This window comes from Muntiacus reevesi, chromosome 4 (assembly GCF_963930625.1).
Source record: "Muntiacus reevesi chromosome 4, mMunRee1.1, whole genome shotgun sequence".
Classification (NCBI taxonomy): Eukaryota; Metazoa; Chordata; class Mammalia; order Artiodactyla; family Cervidae; genus Muntiacus; species Muntiacus reevesi.
Window position 1 is genome coordinate 102,336,969 of NC_089252.1, and position 17,886 is coordinate 102,354,854.

At 43.1% G+C, this 17,886-nt stretch overlaps 1 protein-coding gene across 4 annotated transcripts in view; it reads left to right on the forward strand.

Annotated features, from left to right (window-relative positions):
• Positions 1-17,886, forward strand: part of ARHGEF3 (Rho guanine nucleotide exchange factor 3) — a 308,227-nt gene that overhangs the window by 150,980 nt on the left and 139,361 nt on the right. For all 4 annotated transcript variants that reach the window (XM_065933449.1, XM_065933447.1, XM_065933448.1 and 1 more), the window contains one exon: positions 14,676-14,738. In XM_065933449.1, the coding sequence (XP_065789521.1) occupies positions 14,676-14,738 (63 nt within the window). The remainder of the gene's footprint in view (positions 1-14,675; positions 14,739-17,886) is intronic.

Sequence of the window (17,886 nt, forward strand, 5' to 3'; positions counted from 1 at the left end):
AAATATTTGTTTAATATTTGAATGAGTCAGTGCTTGGTAGTCAAACTTGCTTTGAGTTTTCAGGGATGGTGGCCTCAGGATGAGTACTCATCCCAGAAGAGTCGCTATGCATTTTTTCCTTTCCAGATCTGACTGCATAATTTGCACAGTCCAGTGAGAAATGAAAATCCAGGGCCCTTGTTTAAAAAGTTATTAAGAGTTTCAAGATGGTGACTGCAAAGCATTATTCTCTATGTGCCTGCACAATGGAAGGCACTAGAAGTGAACTTGAACTGGCTTCTGCATTCTTTGACCTTAGCTTGAAGGAGGAGACAGACATTAACCCAGTTATCACACAAGTAAAGGGTAACATTTTAATAAGGTTAGTACAACAAAGAAGAGGCACAATGAGGCTGAGAGTCCATAACTGAGAGAGTTTTTGTTTTTGGTTTGGAGCTATCTTAGAATACCTCCATCAGGAGGCTGACGTCTGAAGAGTAAGGAGGAGTTGGCTGGGAGAAAGGGGGAGGAAAGAAGGTTCAAAGGCAGAGGAAACATGGCAAAAGAGGAATTGGGATTCTGGGAGGGAGGTTGGAGCTCAGAGCAAAGGGAATAAGGGTAGAGATGAGAATTGGACCAGTCCTAACTTTGTACAGGGTCTTCTGGACACTAACAAGTCTTGAGAAATTCAGGGCTGTTTTCATGACTAACAGTAACAGAAAGATGAGTAAAATTTTTCACCCTTAGTTTCCCTTCCTGGCTTCCAAGGCTTCCCTGCTGGCTCAGACGGTAAAGAGTCTGCCTGCAGTGCAGGAGAAACCAGGGTTCAGTCCCTGGGTTGGGAAGATCCCCTTGAGAAGGAAATGGCAACCCACTCCAGTGTCCTTGCCTGGAAAATCCCTTGAATGGAGGACCCTGGCAGGCTATAGTCCACGGGGTCGCAGAGTCGGACACGACTAAGCAACTTCACTTTCACTTTCTCTTCAAATAAACTGAGAAAGAAAATTACTCCAGTACAGTTCTCATCCTTATAAATAGGAAATGATGTCAACAATCATGTTCGTGGACGCTGGCCAATCAGAACAGTCATTAGGTACTGTGTGGGTGATGTGTGGAAAGGGAGAACCTGAACGTTTAATGATGAGGGCCCTTTAGGAGCTCTCACTCCTCATCTATCCCCAGCTTTGCTTGGTTGGCCCCATCCCATCATTGAAATGTCATCTCAACTGTTCCTCCTCTGAGAAACCTCCCTGACCTTTCTCTCCAATGGCTTCACCCCTCACCCTCTTTGATAGGCTTTCCTATTACCCTGGTTTACTTTCTTTATAATTCTTGTTGCTGTTGTTCAGTTTCTAAGTCATATCCTACCCCATGGACTGCAGCATGCCAGGCTTCATTGTCTCCCAGAGTTTGGTCAAACTCATGTCCATTGAGTCAGTGATGCCAGCCAACCATCTCATCCTCTGCCGCTCCCTTCTCCTGCCTTCAATCTTTCCCAGCATCAGGGTCTTTTTCAATGAGTCAGCTCTAAGCATCACAGGGCCAAAGTACTGGAGCTTCAGCATCAGTCCTTCCAGTGAATATTCAGGGTTGATTTCCTTTAGGATTGACTGATTATTACTCTTAGTACACCTTAAAACTAGCTTGTTTACTTGCTTATTATTTTATAATCTCTATTCCCTCCAAAGGCAGGGGCTGTATCTATTTTGTTAACTAATTTATCTCCAGAAGCTTGCACAGTGCCTGACATCTAATAAGCACTTCATAAAATAGTTATTGAATGAATGAAACTTTGGAGTGAAATTCATTCATCTGAGTCTTGTTGTTCCTGGATTTCCATTGCCAAAAAGAAAAAAAAAAGAAATATTGTGGGTCCCAGAATAAAAAATGGAATTCTATGGATGACACATCTTGGTGTTTTAGTCTAAATGAAAAGAAATTCTACAGCTTTATATGCACTATTTGGGAGCAGGTGGTTTCATTTGTTCACGTAAGTCAGTCAGCACACATTTGTTGAGCTTTCTCTGTGTGCTGGACTAGACCTTGGTAATGTCCAGCATGAAAGAATTCTAGACATGAAAGAATTCTACTGTTAGTAAAACACGGATTTTCTGGGAAATGGATTAAATGTTGGATAAATGTGCTTTGATTCTGCAAAATCCAGACCTCGGTTTCAGACTTCAGGATAAAAATGATTGGGATGGGCTTTGAAGCAAAAAATCAGGATTAGAAAATTTAGCACAAAGTCCTTCCCCCTCCCTGCAGCCCCCTCTGTGGCTTAGCACTACTCCTGTTTTTAACTCAAAACTTGACAGAACATGATAGTGCCGCTGAAGGAGGGCTGCCCTGAATACCTGCCTGTCCCTGGTGTTTGGGGCCCTTTACCTCTCTCCTATAATTTGGTCTTGTGGTGAGGCCCTCCTCCCCTTTCAGAAACAGCTGCAGAAGGAAAATGTCCCTCTTAATCACAGTTGACATCTTTCCAGACACCGCATCAGGAATGGTAACTGGCTTTCACATTACTGTCCTGACAGGTTCTCTGCAGAGTATTGCCAGGAGAGTTTTCTCAGGTTATTGAGACTAGCCTGAAAACTGGTGGTCTCCTTTGTGCTAATGACTCTAGTTAGACCAGGAGAGGGGTCCAGTCCTTCCAGAGGCCACATTCTGAGAAGCTCCATTGAGAACCATTGTTGGCATATTCAAGTACTTCATTTTGAGAGGAGGGGAATTATCTGTTACACAGTTATTTTCCTTTTAGCTGTTTCTTTCCTACTGAGAGAGAAACATCTTTAAGAATAAGCAGCTCCTTGTGAGAATTTCAAGTTTTGTTTGGAAGAGAGCTAAATATTTTGATCAAATAATCCTTAAATTATATTCTTCTGAAGCCTAAGGGATTGTGTTACAGCTAATGCCCAACCAAAGTCTGCTGAAGTACCTAGGCCAACTCATTCCCCTTTAGGTGCTCAGGGGCTTGCAGGCACCAAAGGTTAGCAGATACTGCCTAGTTGAGCCCTGAGAGCCTGAGGCCTCCTGGAGTTGGGCACTGGGTGGATATCAGATGCCTGGAAAAGGAATGAATGTTTATGGGCTTGTTTTTTTACTTGAGGATGGGGAGAGTGTCAGGTTATTTGTGAACTTCTTTTATTTTACTTTTGGCAACTTAATGTTTCAAACTTAAAGTTGCAAGTCTAGAGAAAGATACTCCTGAATACCCCTTACACACTTCACTGACTGTTTAAATTTGCTCTCTCTCTCTTTCTTTGCCTCTGTATTGGTCTTTCTCCATAGATGCATGCTTGCATGCTAGGTCGATTCAGCCGTGTCCAACTCTGTGCGACCCTATGGACTGTAGCCCACCAGGCTCGTCTGTCCATGGGATTCCCCAGGCAAGAATACTGGAGTGGGTTGCCATGCCTTCCTCCAGGGGATCTTCCCGACCCAGCGATTGGACCCGAGTCTCTTGGGTCTCCTGTGCTGGCAGGCAGGTTCTTTACCACTAGGACCACCTGGGAAGGTAGGACTACCTTCTAGGACCACTAGGACCACCTGGGAAGCCCCTCTCCATAAGTAAATAGATTTGTTGTTGTTCAGTCGCTAAGTCATGTCCAACTCTTTGTGATCCCATACTGACTGCAGTATTCCAGGCTCCTCTGTCCTTTACTGTCTCTTGCAGGTTGCTCAGATTCATGTCCATTGAGTCAGTGATGCAATCTAACAACCTTATCCCCTACTGCCCCCTTCTCCTTTCCTTTCAGTCTTTCCCAGAATCAGGGTCTTTTCTAATAAGTTGGCTGTTTGTGTCACATGGCCAAAGTATTGGAGTTTCAGCATCAGTTCTTCCAATGAATATACAGGGTTGTTTTCCTTTAGGATTGACTGATTTGATCTCCTTGCAGGAATAGAAGGAATTCTCAAGAGTCTTCTCCAACAGCACAATTCAAAAGCATCATTTGGTTCTTTTGTGCTCAGCCTTCTTTATATAAATGTGTGCATGTGTGTGTATACATATATATTAAATAAATTTATATATTATATATTTAAATAAATATTTATATTATATATTATATAATATTTATATATTATATATTTAAATAAATATTTATATTATATATTATATAATATTTATATATTATACATTTAAATAAATTTATATATTACATATATTGAAATTTATTTTATACATTTATATATACATATATATGTTGTACTAAATACTTAACTACAAGAGTAATTACAGTTACTTTCACACAAATATAATTGTCAGAAGAAGAAAGTTTAACATTGGCAAAATATATTAACTCCTCCACCACTCATTTTTAAAGTTTGCCAACTGTTACAGTAATGTATTTACAGCTGTTTTTTTGTGGGGTTTTTTTTTTTTTCTGGTCTAGAATCCAATTCAGGATCATGCATTGCACTTACGCATGTGCACTTAAGCCTGTTTGGTGTTTCTTGATTTTGACTCTTTTGAAGAATAGAAGCCAGTTAGGTTGTATAATTTCCTTCTCTGTGAGCCTATTAGGTGTTTTTTGTGACTAGATTCAGAATTTGCACTTTAAAAACATCTAGAGTGATGGAAGAATGCCTTTTTTAGGCCGTGCATTTATTTTTCACAGTTTAAGAGGTTTGGAGGACCAAAATAAAGGTGCTGATCTATATGGTGTCTGGCAAGGAGCTTCTTCCTGATTTGCAGACAGCCAGCCACCTTCTTTCTGTGTCCATAAATGACAAAGAAAGCAATCTTCTCTTTCATGTCTCTTCTTATAAAAGCACTAATCCCATTCATGAGGGTTCTGTCCTCACCACCTAATCATCTCTCAAAGGTCCCACCTCCAAATACCATCACATTGGGAGTTAGGGCTTCAACAAGGGAATTTGGGAGACTCGAACATTCAGTCTGTAACAGGAGAGGATCAGGCGCAGATGAGGGTCCTCATCAGATAGTATCAGGGAGGCCTGAGCCTTCGCTTCCACAGTTAGTCTTGATGAAGCCTCTGGACTGAGGCTCTGGCTGTTAAACAGGAAGTCTTCTCAGTCCTTTCTGGGTCTTGCATAGGGGACAGTCAATGCCAAGGTCATTCACCTTTAAATTTCTTCCCAGCTTTATCTTTAAAATCTCATGTATAAAGTATATAAATAAAGGCTTACCTGGCTTCCCACAAAGTCAGGTTAATGGACTGTTTTTATTCTGTTGCTTTAACCCGCCTCCTATTCCACTGCTCAGTTTTAGAAGCACAGAGTTGTGTTCAGCTTGTCTTAGGTTCACTGCCCTGGAAGCAGAGCTGGATACAAGTGCGAGTAGTTAATTTGGTCACCAGAAGCCCTGGTGAGGGACTGAGGAAGAGAAGCAGGGTACAGGGTGTGATCATGAACGAGTTAGCTCTGTGAACACCTGGGGCTCAAACCTGCTGGGGGCCTCTGGGAGACTGTACGTGGTGGTACCTCTCAAACTTTGCTGCACGATCGACTCAACCCGGGGAGCTTCTGCGAACTCGTGATGTTCAGAATCCACAGATGGCAGGAGCCAGTCCCTGGGAGCTTTTTAAGCTCTTCTAGTGATTCCAGTGTATGGTCAAAACTGAGAAGACTGTATTTCAGAGTTGTCCCCTCAAGCTTTAGGAAGCTGGAGTGTTTACCTACCAACTGCAGTTCATCACAGGCTGAGGGCTGCTCCTGGTGACATTAACAGTGAAGCATTTCTGGCCTGTAAAAAACTGAGGCATGCCAGGGAATGGTGATTGCCCAGGGGACGTGGGCCAACAGTGTCAGCTCCTAGCTGGATATGATACCAAATCCTAGCTTTGTCCAAGCACCCTCAGAGCAGTTTTAATCATGTCATTTAAACTCTTTAAGCCTCAGTTTTCTTTCCCTGGTGGCTCAGATGGTGAAAAATCTGCATGTAGTGCAGGAGACCCAGGTTCAATCCTTGAGTCAGAAAGATCCCCTGGAGAAGGGAGTGGCTACCCACTCTAGTATTCTTGCCTGGAAAATTCCATGGACAAAGGGGCCTGGCAGGCTACAGTCCATGGGGTCGCAAAGAGTCAGATGTGACTGAACACTTTTCCTCAAGTATAATAACTTCTTTGTCCTAGCTTTGAGGATCAGAGATAATATATGGAAAGCACCCAGAATTTAGTGAATTCTTAAGAGATCTGTGTTTTAAACCCAGCAAGTGGAAAGAGGGAGGGTAGCAAGGGGCTACTTGAAGCATCCAGAACATGCCATAAAGCAATGCAGATGGTGAGTTCTAATCTGGTCAGATAACACCAAATAGTTCTACTAGGGAAATTTTTTTCTTTAATTTAAAGGAATGCTATGATGAGTTGTCAGGATATACACAGTGACTTAGCAGGTGCAACCCATTTCTCTAGCATGTTCCATCTCTGCTGTGTGTGCCAAGTTGCCCCCAGGAGTAGTGGATGCAGAAACCAGTAGTTGAAGGGAAATAGTTCTTCCTATAGATGAACGCCTGCCTGCTAGTATTTGGGGGCACTACTCAGGAATGCATGGGGTGCTGTGGCTGCAAAGGCATTACCAGCACTGGGGTCTGTCCTGATGGGAAAAGGGAGGAGTCCCAAATGAAGAAGTGAGAACTCTCCTTGTAAAATCAGATTCCCAATATTATCATGGGCAATAGGCACATTTGAGTCTGAATCATACAGTTGGACCATCTGAGTTCCTTGGTTATGTGGAGCAATTCTCTAGAAATTAAGCAATTATTGGGACATTCCCTAAACTATATGGGTACTATTTTTGTTGATAAGGGCTTCAGACAGTTCTGTGCAGGAATAATTTTAATACATAAGAGTTCTCTATGCTGGTAAAAATAAGTGAATTAACAAATAACAGAGGACCAGGGAGGCACAGGTGATAACAGTGTATAATGAACCACAGGTTGTGACTAAGCCACTTCAGTGTACCTGAGAGCAGAAGGAAAAATAGAAAATAATTACAGTCATTGTTAGAAGGCTTAGGGGGAAAATGCCCTGTTTAATTAGGTTCTGTGCTTCTTGTCAAATTCCATCGTTGGCAACCTTTATGAATATGAGCCTCCTTTCCCACCTCAGGTGGATGCTCATAATGGAGTTTGTCTGGAGCAGTCTGTCTGGAAAATATACTTGCCAGTGCTCTGCCCTGGACAGACAAGTTTTCTGTCTTCTCTCCTGCTCCTGGCCTTGAATGTTTGGAGAGAAAAGTGGTCTGTTAATGTTCATGGGATGATCATGAAACTGGCTGCTCTCGGTTGTCAGGGCTGATGGTGACCCTGGCAGGTTGTGAGACCTGGTGGTGACTGCTGACCTCTCATCTGCCTGGTTGAACATCTTTTCCTTCCCATGGGAGAGGAAGACCTTTCCTTGGCCAATGTGACTTTATCTCTGCTTCCCAGCACGCTAAAGGCCAGGTGTTCTGGGGCCAGAATCAATCTTTGGGGCTTTTCCTGATTTGCCAAAATCAAGTCAGTGGGTTCACTCTTGTACATTACTAGAATTTTATCCATGTTTCCCCCCTCCTCTGGTGCCGTTCCTGCTGCTAGTACTAGTGGTAACCCATGCTGAGAAGTTACTGGGTGACAGGCACTGTGGTGAGCCCTTCACTCACACTGGTCTATTTGACTCTCATGATATCCGTAGTTATTTTATAGACAAGGAAACCTGAGGTTCAGAGAGGAGAATTTATGTGCTTAAGGTTCTATACCATGCGGCATAGTGAGGACATGAACCTACCAAGTCTAACTTTAGAGCCCACAGTTAATGGCATCTGAGCACAAATCTGTATATTACGTTGTGCTCAGTTGTATCTGACTCTTTGCTATGCTATGGACTGCACCCTGCCAGACTCCTCCATCCATGGGATTCTCTGGGAAAGAAAACTGGAGTGGGTGGCCATTTCCTCCTCTCGGGGCTCTTCCTGACCCAGGGATTGAACCCACATCTCCTACAACTCCTGCATTGCAGGTAGATTCTTTACCACAGAGCCACCAGTTAGTTAAGATTTATTTACCATGGCTCAGGGAGCACCAGGATTTCCAGGTTTTCTACCCTGAGAGCACATTAAAGAGTCTAGGAGAAAAAAGATCATGGTTCCTGGATGCTGGAGAAGGGAGGATGTTTTTTAAAATAAGGTATTAAAAAAATGGAGCAGGGGTTCCCTCTCAGTTTTTTCGCTCAGCCCTGGAGCTGACACAGAGGAGAAATGAGATGTGGATCCTCTCCTGCTCAAATGTGAGTTTAGTGAGTCAAGTTCCAGCTAAGGACAAGTACAAGAACATAAAATCCTTTTCTAATCTCTCCCTAAAGAAGGCGCAGATGAAAGGCCTCATCAAAGCCTCTGAAGCCACCAAAGCTGTTTGCCAGCAGAGGTAAATCAGGAAGGTTTGAGATCTGGTTTGAATTTAATAATTACAAATGACTGATCAGGGGCCGTTCGCTGTCAAGTCAGGAGCTGCACCGTCTCCACCAGTGGATTTCTGCTGCTCTGGACACTTGGTTATTAAATAGAAAAGCCCTGTAATTAAATCACAGGGCTGTTCTAACACTAATCAATTCAATCTTGGTTGTTTAAAATTAAGTCAGGCCTTGCACTTGCCCTGCCTCTGTGACAGAAGTGGGAACCACACACTGCAAACGTGACTGAAGGTAGCCAGAGAACATCCATATATAGCCCTATGTGACGTGGGTACTTAGAGGAGGGTCAGGCTGCATCCCAAGTCTCTTATTTATCATCCTGCAGGATTGCCTCCTCCACCATCTTTGATACCAACATCCTCTTTGCCTGCCTCTCAACATCCAGTAACGACAAAGCAGCAGTGACAATAGCAATAATAGTAATTATGATAGTAACCACAGAAGCAATAATAATTATCATTTTTTAATCTCTTGCCATATGCCTGGCCCTGTTGTAAATATTTTATCTGCTTTAGTCCTTCAAATAAGTCTATAATGAAGAAATCAAAGTTTACAGAAATATATCATAGACACTTTCATATCTCACACACCTGGAACCTGCCTGGCCCATAGTTCATCCTCTATAAATATTTGTCGTGTGAGTGAAGTGATAGAGAACATCAGTATCTGTGATACACATCAGTTGCTGTGATAAGATCACAGCAAGGAGAAGTGATGGAGCTGGATCCTGAACTCAGTCTGTCTCATTTATTCTCTTTGGTTCCTTGAGTTATGTAGGTAAATGTCTTATAAGCCTTTTTATATTGTTCTATGTGCTTTTCTGATGGCTCAGATGGTAAAGAATCTGCCTGCAATGCAGGAGACTTGGATTCGATCCCTGGATTGGAAAGATCCCCTGAAGAAGGTAATGGCCACCCACTCCAGTATTCTTGCCTGAGAAATCCCATGGACAGAGGAGCCTGCCAGGCTATGGTCCCTGGGGTCGCAAAGAGTTGGACATGACTGAGCAACTAAGATTTTCACACTTCCCTTCACATTTTTTATATTAATTTAAATAAATCACACTTTGTTTTTAAACAATATAAAAAGAGGAGTAGCACTGGATGGCGAAAGGATCAGTGGTTTGGGAACCAGGCTGATGTAGAGAAAACTCCCCTCTCCAGCATTTGCTAGTTTTGTGACCTTGAACAAATCCCTGAAGACTTCCCACACTTCAGTGTTCTTCTCTGTAAAATGAACACCACCATGCTCACTGAGGTTGGTCTGAGGAGAAACTGGAAAGGAACAGTTCTTTAAATAGTGAGCACAGTGCTTGGCTCATAGTGGACACCCAGTTCCCGCATCCACTTATCTCCACCCCCACTGTATATTTGATGGTGATTCTCCTTTGCTTCCAAGACTCAAAACCTCAAAGGATCCCAAGATTTGGGTCTAGAGTGAATGTAAGCTGAGCCTAATAAGAAACAGACAGGCTTAGACCTGGGACCAGCTCTTCTGCAAATCCATCAGCTGAGGACAGGTAGGGTCACTACTCTTGGCAGAGAGCCTTACCCAGAACCACAGAAAAACACTTGTTCCCAGACCATTTCCTGATGAGATTTATGTGTCTGCCTTGTGCTGTCAGAAGGTAGCCAAGCCTAAGAGGAGGTGGTCACAGAGTGGCCTAGAGAATGGTGATGTGCTGTGAAAGCGGATGGTGTCACCAGGAATGAGTCTCAGAGTCCGTCCCCATCTGTCCAGAGAGACCTGTATCTCCATCAGAACTCAGATCCACATGTACAGAAGATTTTGCCCTGTTGCAGATTAACAGAGAGCCTCCTGGTCGGTTTTTGAGCCAAGAAGCATGAGGTTTTTCCAGCACCCAGGTACCTCTAGAAAGCATCTCCATGAAATATGTAGCCCGGAGGGTTAAGGAATCAGACAGTATACTCTAGCCCGTTGTTCCTGTACATTCCCTCCTGTAACTGCCTTTCCTCCCTGCCTCAGATAGGTGTCCAGACAGAGAGTTCAGATGCCAAATCAGGTCGCTTATGACTGGATTCAGCCAGCTGTTTCATTTCATTTCAGGCTGTTACCAATCCTGGATTCGTTGCTCCTGAAGCACAGAGGCTGGGTGCTCATGGTGTTGCTTGGGAAAGTGCATGCTTGCTGCCTAGTCATGGGTGTGCCTTGCCCTTGAACAGACCTGACATTTCTTCTCACATGAGGAGTGAAAATCACCAGTGTTCCACTTGGACCAATGTCTGAACAGTTGTAATTTTTTTTTTTAAACATATCTATATACTTTAAGGAAAATAAATGTCTCTGCTGGTTAAGAAAAAGAGTCTCTTATTTGAAAAGCAAAAATCGTAGCTTGAACTTGCATGTTTTGAGTCCCCAAGGAAATTTGAGGTTGAAGAATTTTAGCCTTCAGTGATCTTTGCTTTTGAGGTTTTGATTTAATTTTGGCAGCCAGGTGGTTAGCGGAAGGGAAGGGTGTCACCCCAAGAACATGGGCCTCCTTTATTCTTTTTTTAGTCACTCATTCAGAGATTATTCATTGACCTACTGCTCAGCACAGGACGCTGGGGTTTTAAGTTATGCACTCAAATCAGAGAGCCCAGACTACAGCACGGTCCCTGGGCTCATCCACGGTGCACTGTTTTTCATAGTTGAAAGGGAAGTGGACTGTGCATTCGCCTCAGTGAATGTGACAAGAATAACAGGGTGGGTCTCTGGCTCTTCAGATAGGCTGAGAACCCATGAGACCAAATGTGTAAATGCAGGGGTTTCACACACAGAGTTCTTCCTCCCTCGGAGCTGCCCTAGGTCATCTCTCCATGACTTCTGATGCACCCGGAAGGGTGGTGCTGGGCTGGTGGAATGGGTACCCATTTGTTCCCCTCCACCGTGCCCTCCTTCCCCGAAGTTGGCTAATTGTGAAGAAGACAAGCTTCTCAAAGGGAGCAGGGTCAGAAATATCAACAACAAATGAAGAAATACTCTTCTGGGGGAGTTGGCTAGGCGCCAGGTACTGTAGCCTGTTCTAAGAATGTGATTGTGACCGACTAAATCCTGCCTCTGTGTGCTTGCGTCTTATAAGAAAGTCAACCTGAAAACAGAAAGTTAAAGTATCTCTCTGAAGTGGGTCTCTCCTGCCGGTCTCTGTCTCTACAGCTTCTCTGAATCATTCACAGCAGAGATTGCAGTCTAATGAAATGCTTTGTTTTCTTTTTATTCCCAGTTAGTGGGAAGGGAGCATGCCTGGCTGGTTCACTGCTGGATCCTAGCACCCAGAGCAGGGCCTCGCACATGGGAAGTGCTCAGCGAACACAGCGAATGAACACACGACCTAGTGACCCTGGGAGGTGTTTGCGTTGGGCCCAAAGTTTAAATTGCAGGCTCCTTCTGTGTTGCTGACCGTGGTCAGTTAGCACCCTATGCAATGGAAATTGGAAAGAACACCCACTTTGATAATCCATGCAACTTTTACTTTGTAAAATGGGTGGGTTTCTTAAGGAGATGCTTCTATCCCAGGTTAACTGACTATGGCTTACTTTAAAGGGCACTAGAGGACTTTTGTCTTCTGCATTTGGCTCTTGGGATACATAGAAGCATCTAGGGTTAGTGATGCTCAGGAGACTGTGTTCCAACCCTGGGTGACATATTGAGTTGGTCTGGAGAGAGCTACATGCTCATGAGAGATAGAGCCTCTGTTAATGTCCTCTCTCCTTCACTAGGGTGGGATTTTGGGGGTAACAGGCCACTGTAAATGTGTCATGTTGACAAAATCATTGAGCCCTCTCAGTGGAACTGTAGCATCATAAAATTCCATAATCTAACACCACCAGATAGCGGCATACATCTCTGTCGCTTATGGTTTGGGTAATACTGGGTAAAATGCCACCGTGTATTGTGCCCTTACCACGTGCCAGCCATTGTTCCAGGGCTGCATACATATCTTCTGTGATCCTCAGGACAGCCTGACCTGGTGGTTAATGGCCACTTTACAGATAGCATCCCAGAGCCTCCGCCCTCTCATGGGATTTCCCAAGAGCACAGGTCTAATTCTGTAGCCTCTCGAGGCAAGAGAAGCCAGGCTCAGGAAATGGCGAGGTTGTCCTGGGTGGCGGGGCGCCAGTGCAGACATCCCTCCTCTTTTATCCCAGCACACGCTACTGCTTGAGTGCGGCCCTCCCTCACTTGCTGTGCTGTGAAATCCTTCTCAATACAGCACTCGAGGCAGCTGCCAGGCATTCCGAATGGCAAATGAGTCATAACCTGTTTGCCAAGTGTGCTTAAAATGGTGTGTGTGTGTGTGAAGGGTTTTGCCCTAGGAATTCGAATCTTGGATTCAGGGTGTTATACCATAGTTGTGTAACTTGGGAGCCATTTCTTTATCTCTCCTAACTTCAATTTATTTACTTGTAGAATGGGAACTATGCCTTGCCGTAGTTGCCTCCAAAGTCAGGAGATAAATACAGGCCAATGAATTGGCTTCAATGACACCACAGTGCCGCTTTTAATTGTAACTGAATGATGAATCAATATGAGTCATGTCCCTATGCAAACATGAAGCAGCAACCCCCCAAAATGACAAGCGACTTTCAGTGTCCTCTTGGGATTCCCGCAAAGCCCGTGAGTGGAGTATTAGACTCCCTGACAATCACCAGTTACATGGTGAACTTGTTGGTGAAGATTCTTTGATGGTATCTCAGAATGGATGATTGAAGATCCTGGCTCCTAGCATTGGATCTCTAAATTCTTCCACTGCTCAAGTGGAATGATTATGGGATCTACCACTCCATACTCTGTAGGGAACCATGTTAACCTTTAGGATTTGAAACATCTAGGTAGCTGGTTATGGAAAAGATGCCCCAGTCTCCTCCCCATCTGTGTCTGGCAAACTCTTAATTCATCCGTCAGACCTGTTCAAATGCCTCCTCCTCTGAGAAAACACCCCCAGCTCCCACCAAGGCCAAGCTAATTACCCCCTCACTGTGCTCCAGAGCCCTCCAGCCCACAGGCTGAACACTCACTGCGCACCAGGCCCTCTGCTGCGTGCTAACTCACGTCACTGTATTTACTTCTCCCTCTTGGAGAATAAAAGCTTATGTTACCACCTCCACCTTAGAGTTGAGAAAGGGTGACTCAGGCAAGTGAAGTGACTTTCCCTAGGATAATTGGATCTTACTGCATTATAATCATACCAGAGTCTGAGTCTCTTACAGGAATATGATAATTATGTGAGTTAATATGAGTTCCTTAACTAGGGAAGTTGCCAATCTTGGCATTCCTGAGAGCAAACATAGGACTTGGTGCACGATAGGTGCTCAACAAATCTTTGTTGAGCTAAAGAAATGATAGAAGAGTTATAGTGAGACAGTCTAGGACAGATAAGGACTGGGTACTTTCCAGCATCTGCCTGTGTTCACACTCATCATCTAATAGAGGAGAAAGGGCAGGAAGTGATGGACTTCTTTGAGGGCTGAAGAGTCCAACTGTTTCTCATACCATTCCACTGTAACATCATACCAGGGATTCTGATCCGCCAGCAGCTTTCTACCAAGCAGGGGACTTAGCAAGTCACAAATTAGAGACTCGAGAAATCCTTAACCTGATTGGTTAAGCTAGAGATGCAGAAGAGAAGTAAATGTGTCTCTAAAGAGCTTGATTGTGTTTGTGAATGGAGTTTCTCTTCTTTTTATACAGAGGATAATACATTTTTCCAACCCCATAGACTTCCATGGTCATAAATTCATTTCAAATATAGTTTTCTTCAGTTGCAGTAGTGACTCTTCTGAGTCTTGGTGTTTATGGCTCTAAAATGGGAAGGTTGGAGAAGATGTCTAAGGTTCCTTCCAACATCCTGGTTCTGTGATGACATCAGCACCCTGGATGAAGTTTAGAACAAATTTAACTTACACATGTGCAAAGCAGCTCTAAAAATGGAATATCTTTAAGTGAATTAGATTATTTCCAGTCTAATGTCTTCTTCCATGTTAATAAAAATCTGAACTCTGTGTCTAAATTTCTAAGTCTTGCTATACAGAGACATTTAGAAAAAAAGAAACTATAAAGAGAAACAAACTGTAGCGGCTTGAATAAGAAGAGTAACGCAAATTAGTTATCCCAGAGCTTAATCGTTTCCTGTAATTTCTTAGGCTTTCTTAGAACTCGGTCTAAGGTTTTGCGTAACATGGTAGAAATGATAAGGATTACGTGTGCTATTTGATTGCATTTTTTTCTTTCCTTAATCGAAGTCATAATCCTTGTTTACATTTGAACTTTGTTTTATTATTTGTTTCACAGCGGAAACGGAAGCAGAGTCCCCAGGATGAAGATGCGGTTAGCCTTTGTAGTCTTGATATAAGTGTAAGTACAGTCCTTCCTACGTGCCCTGGCATGGGACCACCTCTCATCTCTGAATGTATTTGTTAACATGGTGTGGGCTTTAGGTGGTCTTCCAGGATCCAGTTACGGAGGTTGGGATCTGGGGGGAAATGTTAAAAAAATTTTTTTTCATCTTACTGGAAGAAGCTGTGTGGTCAGCTTAAACTTCCAAGCCGCTTGTTTATTGCTTGTGTCTTTTCTCTCATAAAATGAATGATGAAATCAGTGCATCTGGATAGAATCTAGATAAAGGCTGTGGTGCCGTGTTAGAGACTGGCTACTAAAGGTGGATCAGATGTTTGTCCCCCTTTGGAGGAAGTTGGCAGATTGGCCCTACTCAAGCAACTGCATGGCTCAAAGGCCAGAGATGTCCGGCAGCGTGGCTGAGGGAGTGGCTTTGATTTCCACAGCTTCGTTTGAATGAAGATTCTATACTTAGATTTGTATGACACCTATCTTCTCCTCTGTTTCCTCTTGTGGAAAAGACTTACAGAATTGTTGTGAGGATCACACAAAACAATAAAAGGGAGAGTACCAACCACGTAGCCTGGTACATAGTAGACACTCACCAAATGTTAACCTCATTGTGTTTTCCTTTAAAAGTGGAAGTTTGCGAAAGATGTTTGAGTGACCTGGTAACTGTGCTAGTGATGATAGAGGTCCAAAGCTTTCTTGGATTTTTTCAGGCCCACATCTTTGGATGCTGAATTTCAGTAATTTTCTTTGTGTGGCCTCCTTGTCTCCTCAGTGACACAGTTGGGAAGACTCCGTAGGCATCTGATGCTCTCATTGTCCAAGGACTGGGGGTCAGGATTCTGGCACCCGCTGTGCTCCCCATGTCTGTTCATTGTTCACACTCCCTGGAACTTTAATCATCATGCATGCATGGTGGATCCATCTAACGCTAGGGCCTGGTCCTCCTCCTCCACAGACACCGCAAAAGCCACTGTTGTGAGCTGAGGCTTTTATGCTAAGAATTAAGAACTGGGTCATGGTGCTGGCTCTGTCTGTAACTAATGATGTCATCTTGGGCAAGTCAGTTCCTCTCTATGGGCCTCATCTGTTAAAAAACAATTTTGAGATCCAGTCTTTAAACCATTGTAAAAATTTGAAGCCCCGTTGAACACAGATTACTGGGTTCTCACCTGATGACATTTGTTTACCCATATAAGCAACACTCTCTTAGTTATTTTTAATTGTGGCAGAGTTTTCTATGATGCACATAGCTGTGATGGAGGGAGCCTGTGCTAGCTAGCGTTAATGTATTCGCACATCTTTATTTGCCACATGGTGTTTGTTCCAGTCTTTAGACCATCAGATTGGTGGGTTGGACCAGTTTATTCTGTTGCTATGGTAATAGGACAAAAAAGACGATGTTCTTCTTGCTTTTACTTTACTCTTTGAATCTTTTATTGTTGACAAGTGAAGTCTTTGGAACTTTCTTTACTGACAAGTTTTTTGGTGTTTGCAAATGTTTTTAACTTTGTGGCAATTATTAGGATTGTTGATGTTCAGAATATATAGAGCCCTTAGCCATCATATAGTCCAGTCCCCTTACTTTGAAAATGAAGAAGTAGAGGCCCAGGGAACTGTAGTGATTCAATAAGACTTTAACCTAGATCATTTCTAAGATCATGCCTCATCCTACATTTTTCCTGAACTATGTTTATTTTTCAGAAAAACACGCCTCTAGAAGCTTTATTCAAAGAACTACTAAATACTTTTATATGAAAGGAGTATTGCAATCATGAGTTGTGATTTAGTTTTTGTGTCGATCGGCATCCATGACCTTACCTTCTGATCAGAGTCATCTAAGCTCATATAATGAGTTATTTGATGTCGTTTCTCGTTATGCAGCCACAAAAGATACATCTCCCTCCCTTGCTATATCTCTTAACCATATCATATCGTGTTTTGTCACAGTAAAGACTTTCATGGAAGAGTCTACCTTTATGCTTAAGGATTCACCTGTGGCCAAATTCCTTTCTGATTTGTCTGTTATTTTTTCCTGATTCTTGGCAAACAGATTCCAGAACCTGGGCAGTTTCCTCCAAATATTGTCATGTAATATTATAATCATTATAAAACTTAAAAGAATCCTAGAAGCTGTTAGAGGACATGAAAACTGGTGTTTTGCAAGTTTACTAACAGTCCAAGCTATATAGAGATGACGGGCTGTGTGACAGATACACATGTGGCCACAGAGTTTCAGTGCCTCGCACTAACAGGTACTTGGTAGAGACAAGTTGAATGAAGTAGTGGATGCAACCACTCATGAGAAGATTGTAGCCATAAAGGCTGCAATGTCTGAGTAAATATCTGAGTCCCATGAATTAATAGATTAATGGCTTTGTAGTCTCCTCAAAGGTGCTTTTTAAATGGTGATACCCAGTAAAGTCACAGCAGCATTAATGAAGAGTTTTTTTGAGGCTGTTTCTATGTGTAGTGGAAAGTATCTGATAAAAAAGGTGGGTTCCAGTGGATGACTCATACCGGAAGATGTGAGGGCTTGGGAAAGTAACATTAGTAACTCTCAATTTTGATTCCACCTCATAAGTGGAAAGATGTTCACCAGATGTATGCTTGAACATGAAGTTGCTGAATGGGGGACAGGGATCTTTGGGGGATCGTGGTCAAGTTTCCATTGAGTCCTAGCCCAGTGCTGCACAATGAGGTCTTCATAAATACTTACTGGTTAGTGAATTGTAACAACAACGAAAAGAGTGGATCTTCCCAGTTTGTATGTGGAATTCAACACACGTACCCCCTTTCTAGAAATATATCTGTGATGTAAAGTTGGGAAGTATTAACACAAAAACTTTCCCCCTTTGATTAAAAGCATATATTGGTGTCTGATTGTGGATAACACCAAACATTCCCGTTGACATCTTGCTTTATTTTAAAGACTCAGATGACAATTCTGGTAGTGCCTGCTAGAGGGTTTTCCTTCTGAACTCTCCTGTAACCTATTGAACTTGAACTTAGACAGCAAACAGGAGTGGGTAAGCTAAGAAAAGAGTGTATCCTTACAGAACAGGGATCCTCAGTTGTTTGGGGGGCGGGGTGTGTCATGGACTGTTTTGAGAATCTGATGATAGCACTGGGCTCCAGACAATTTTACAAGATTGAC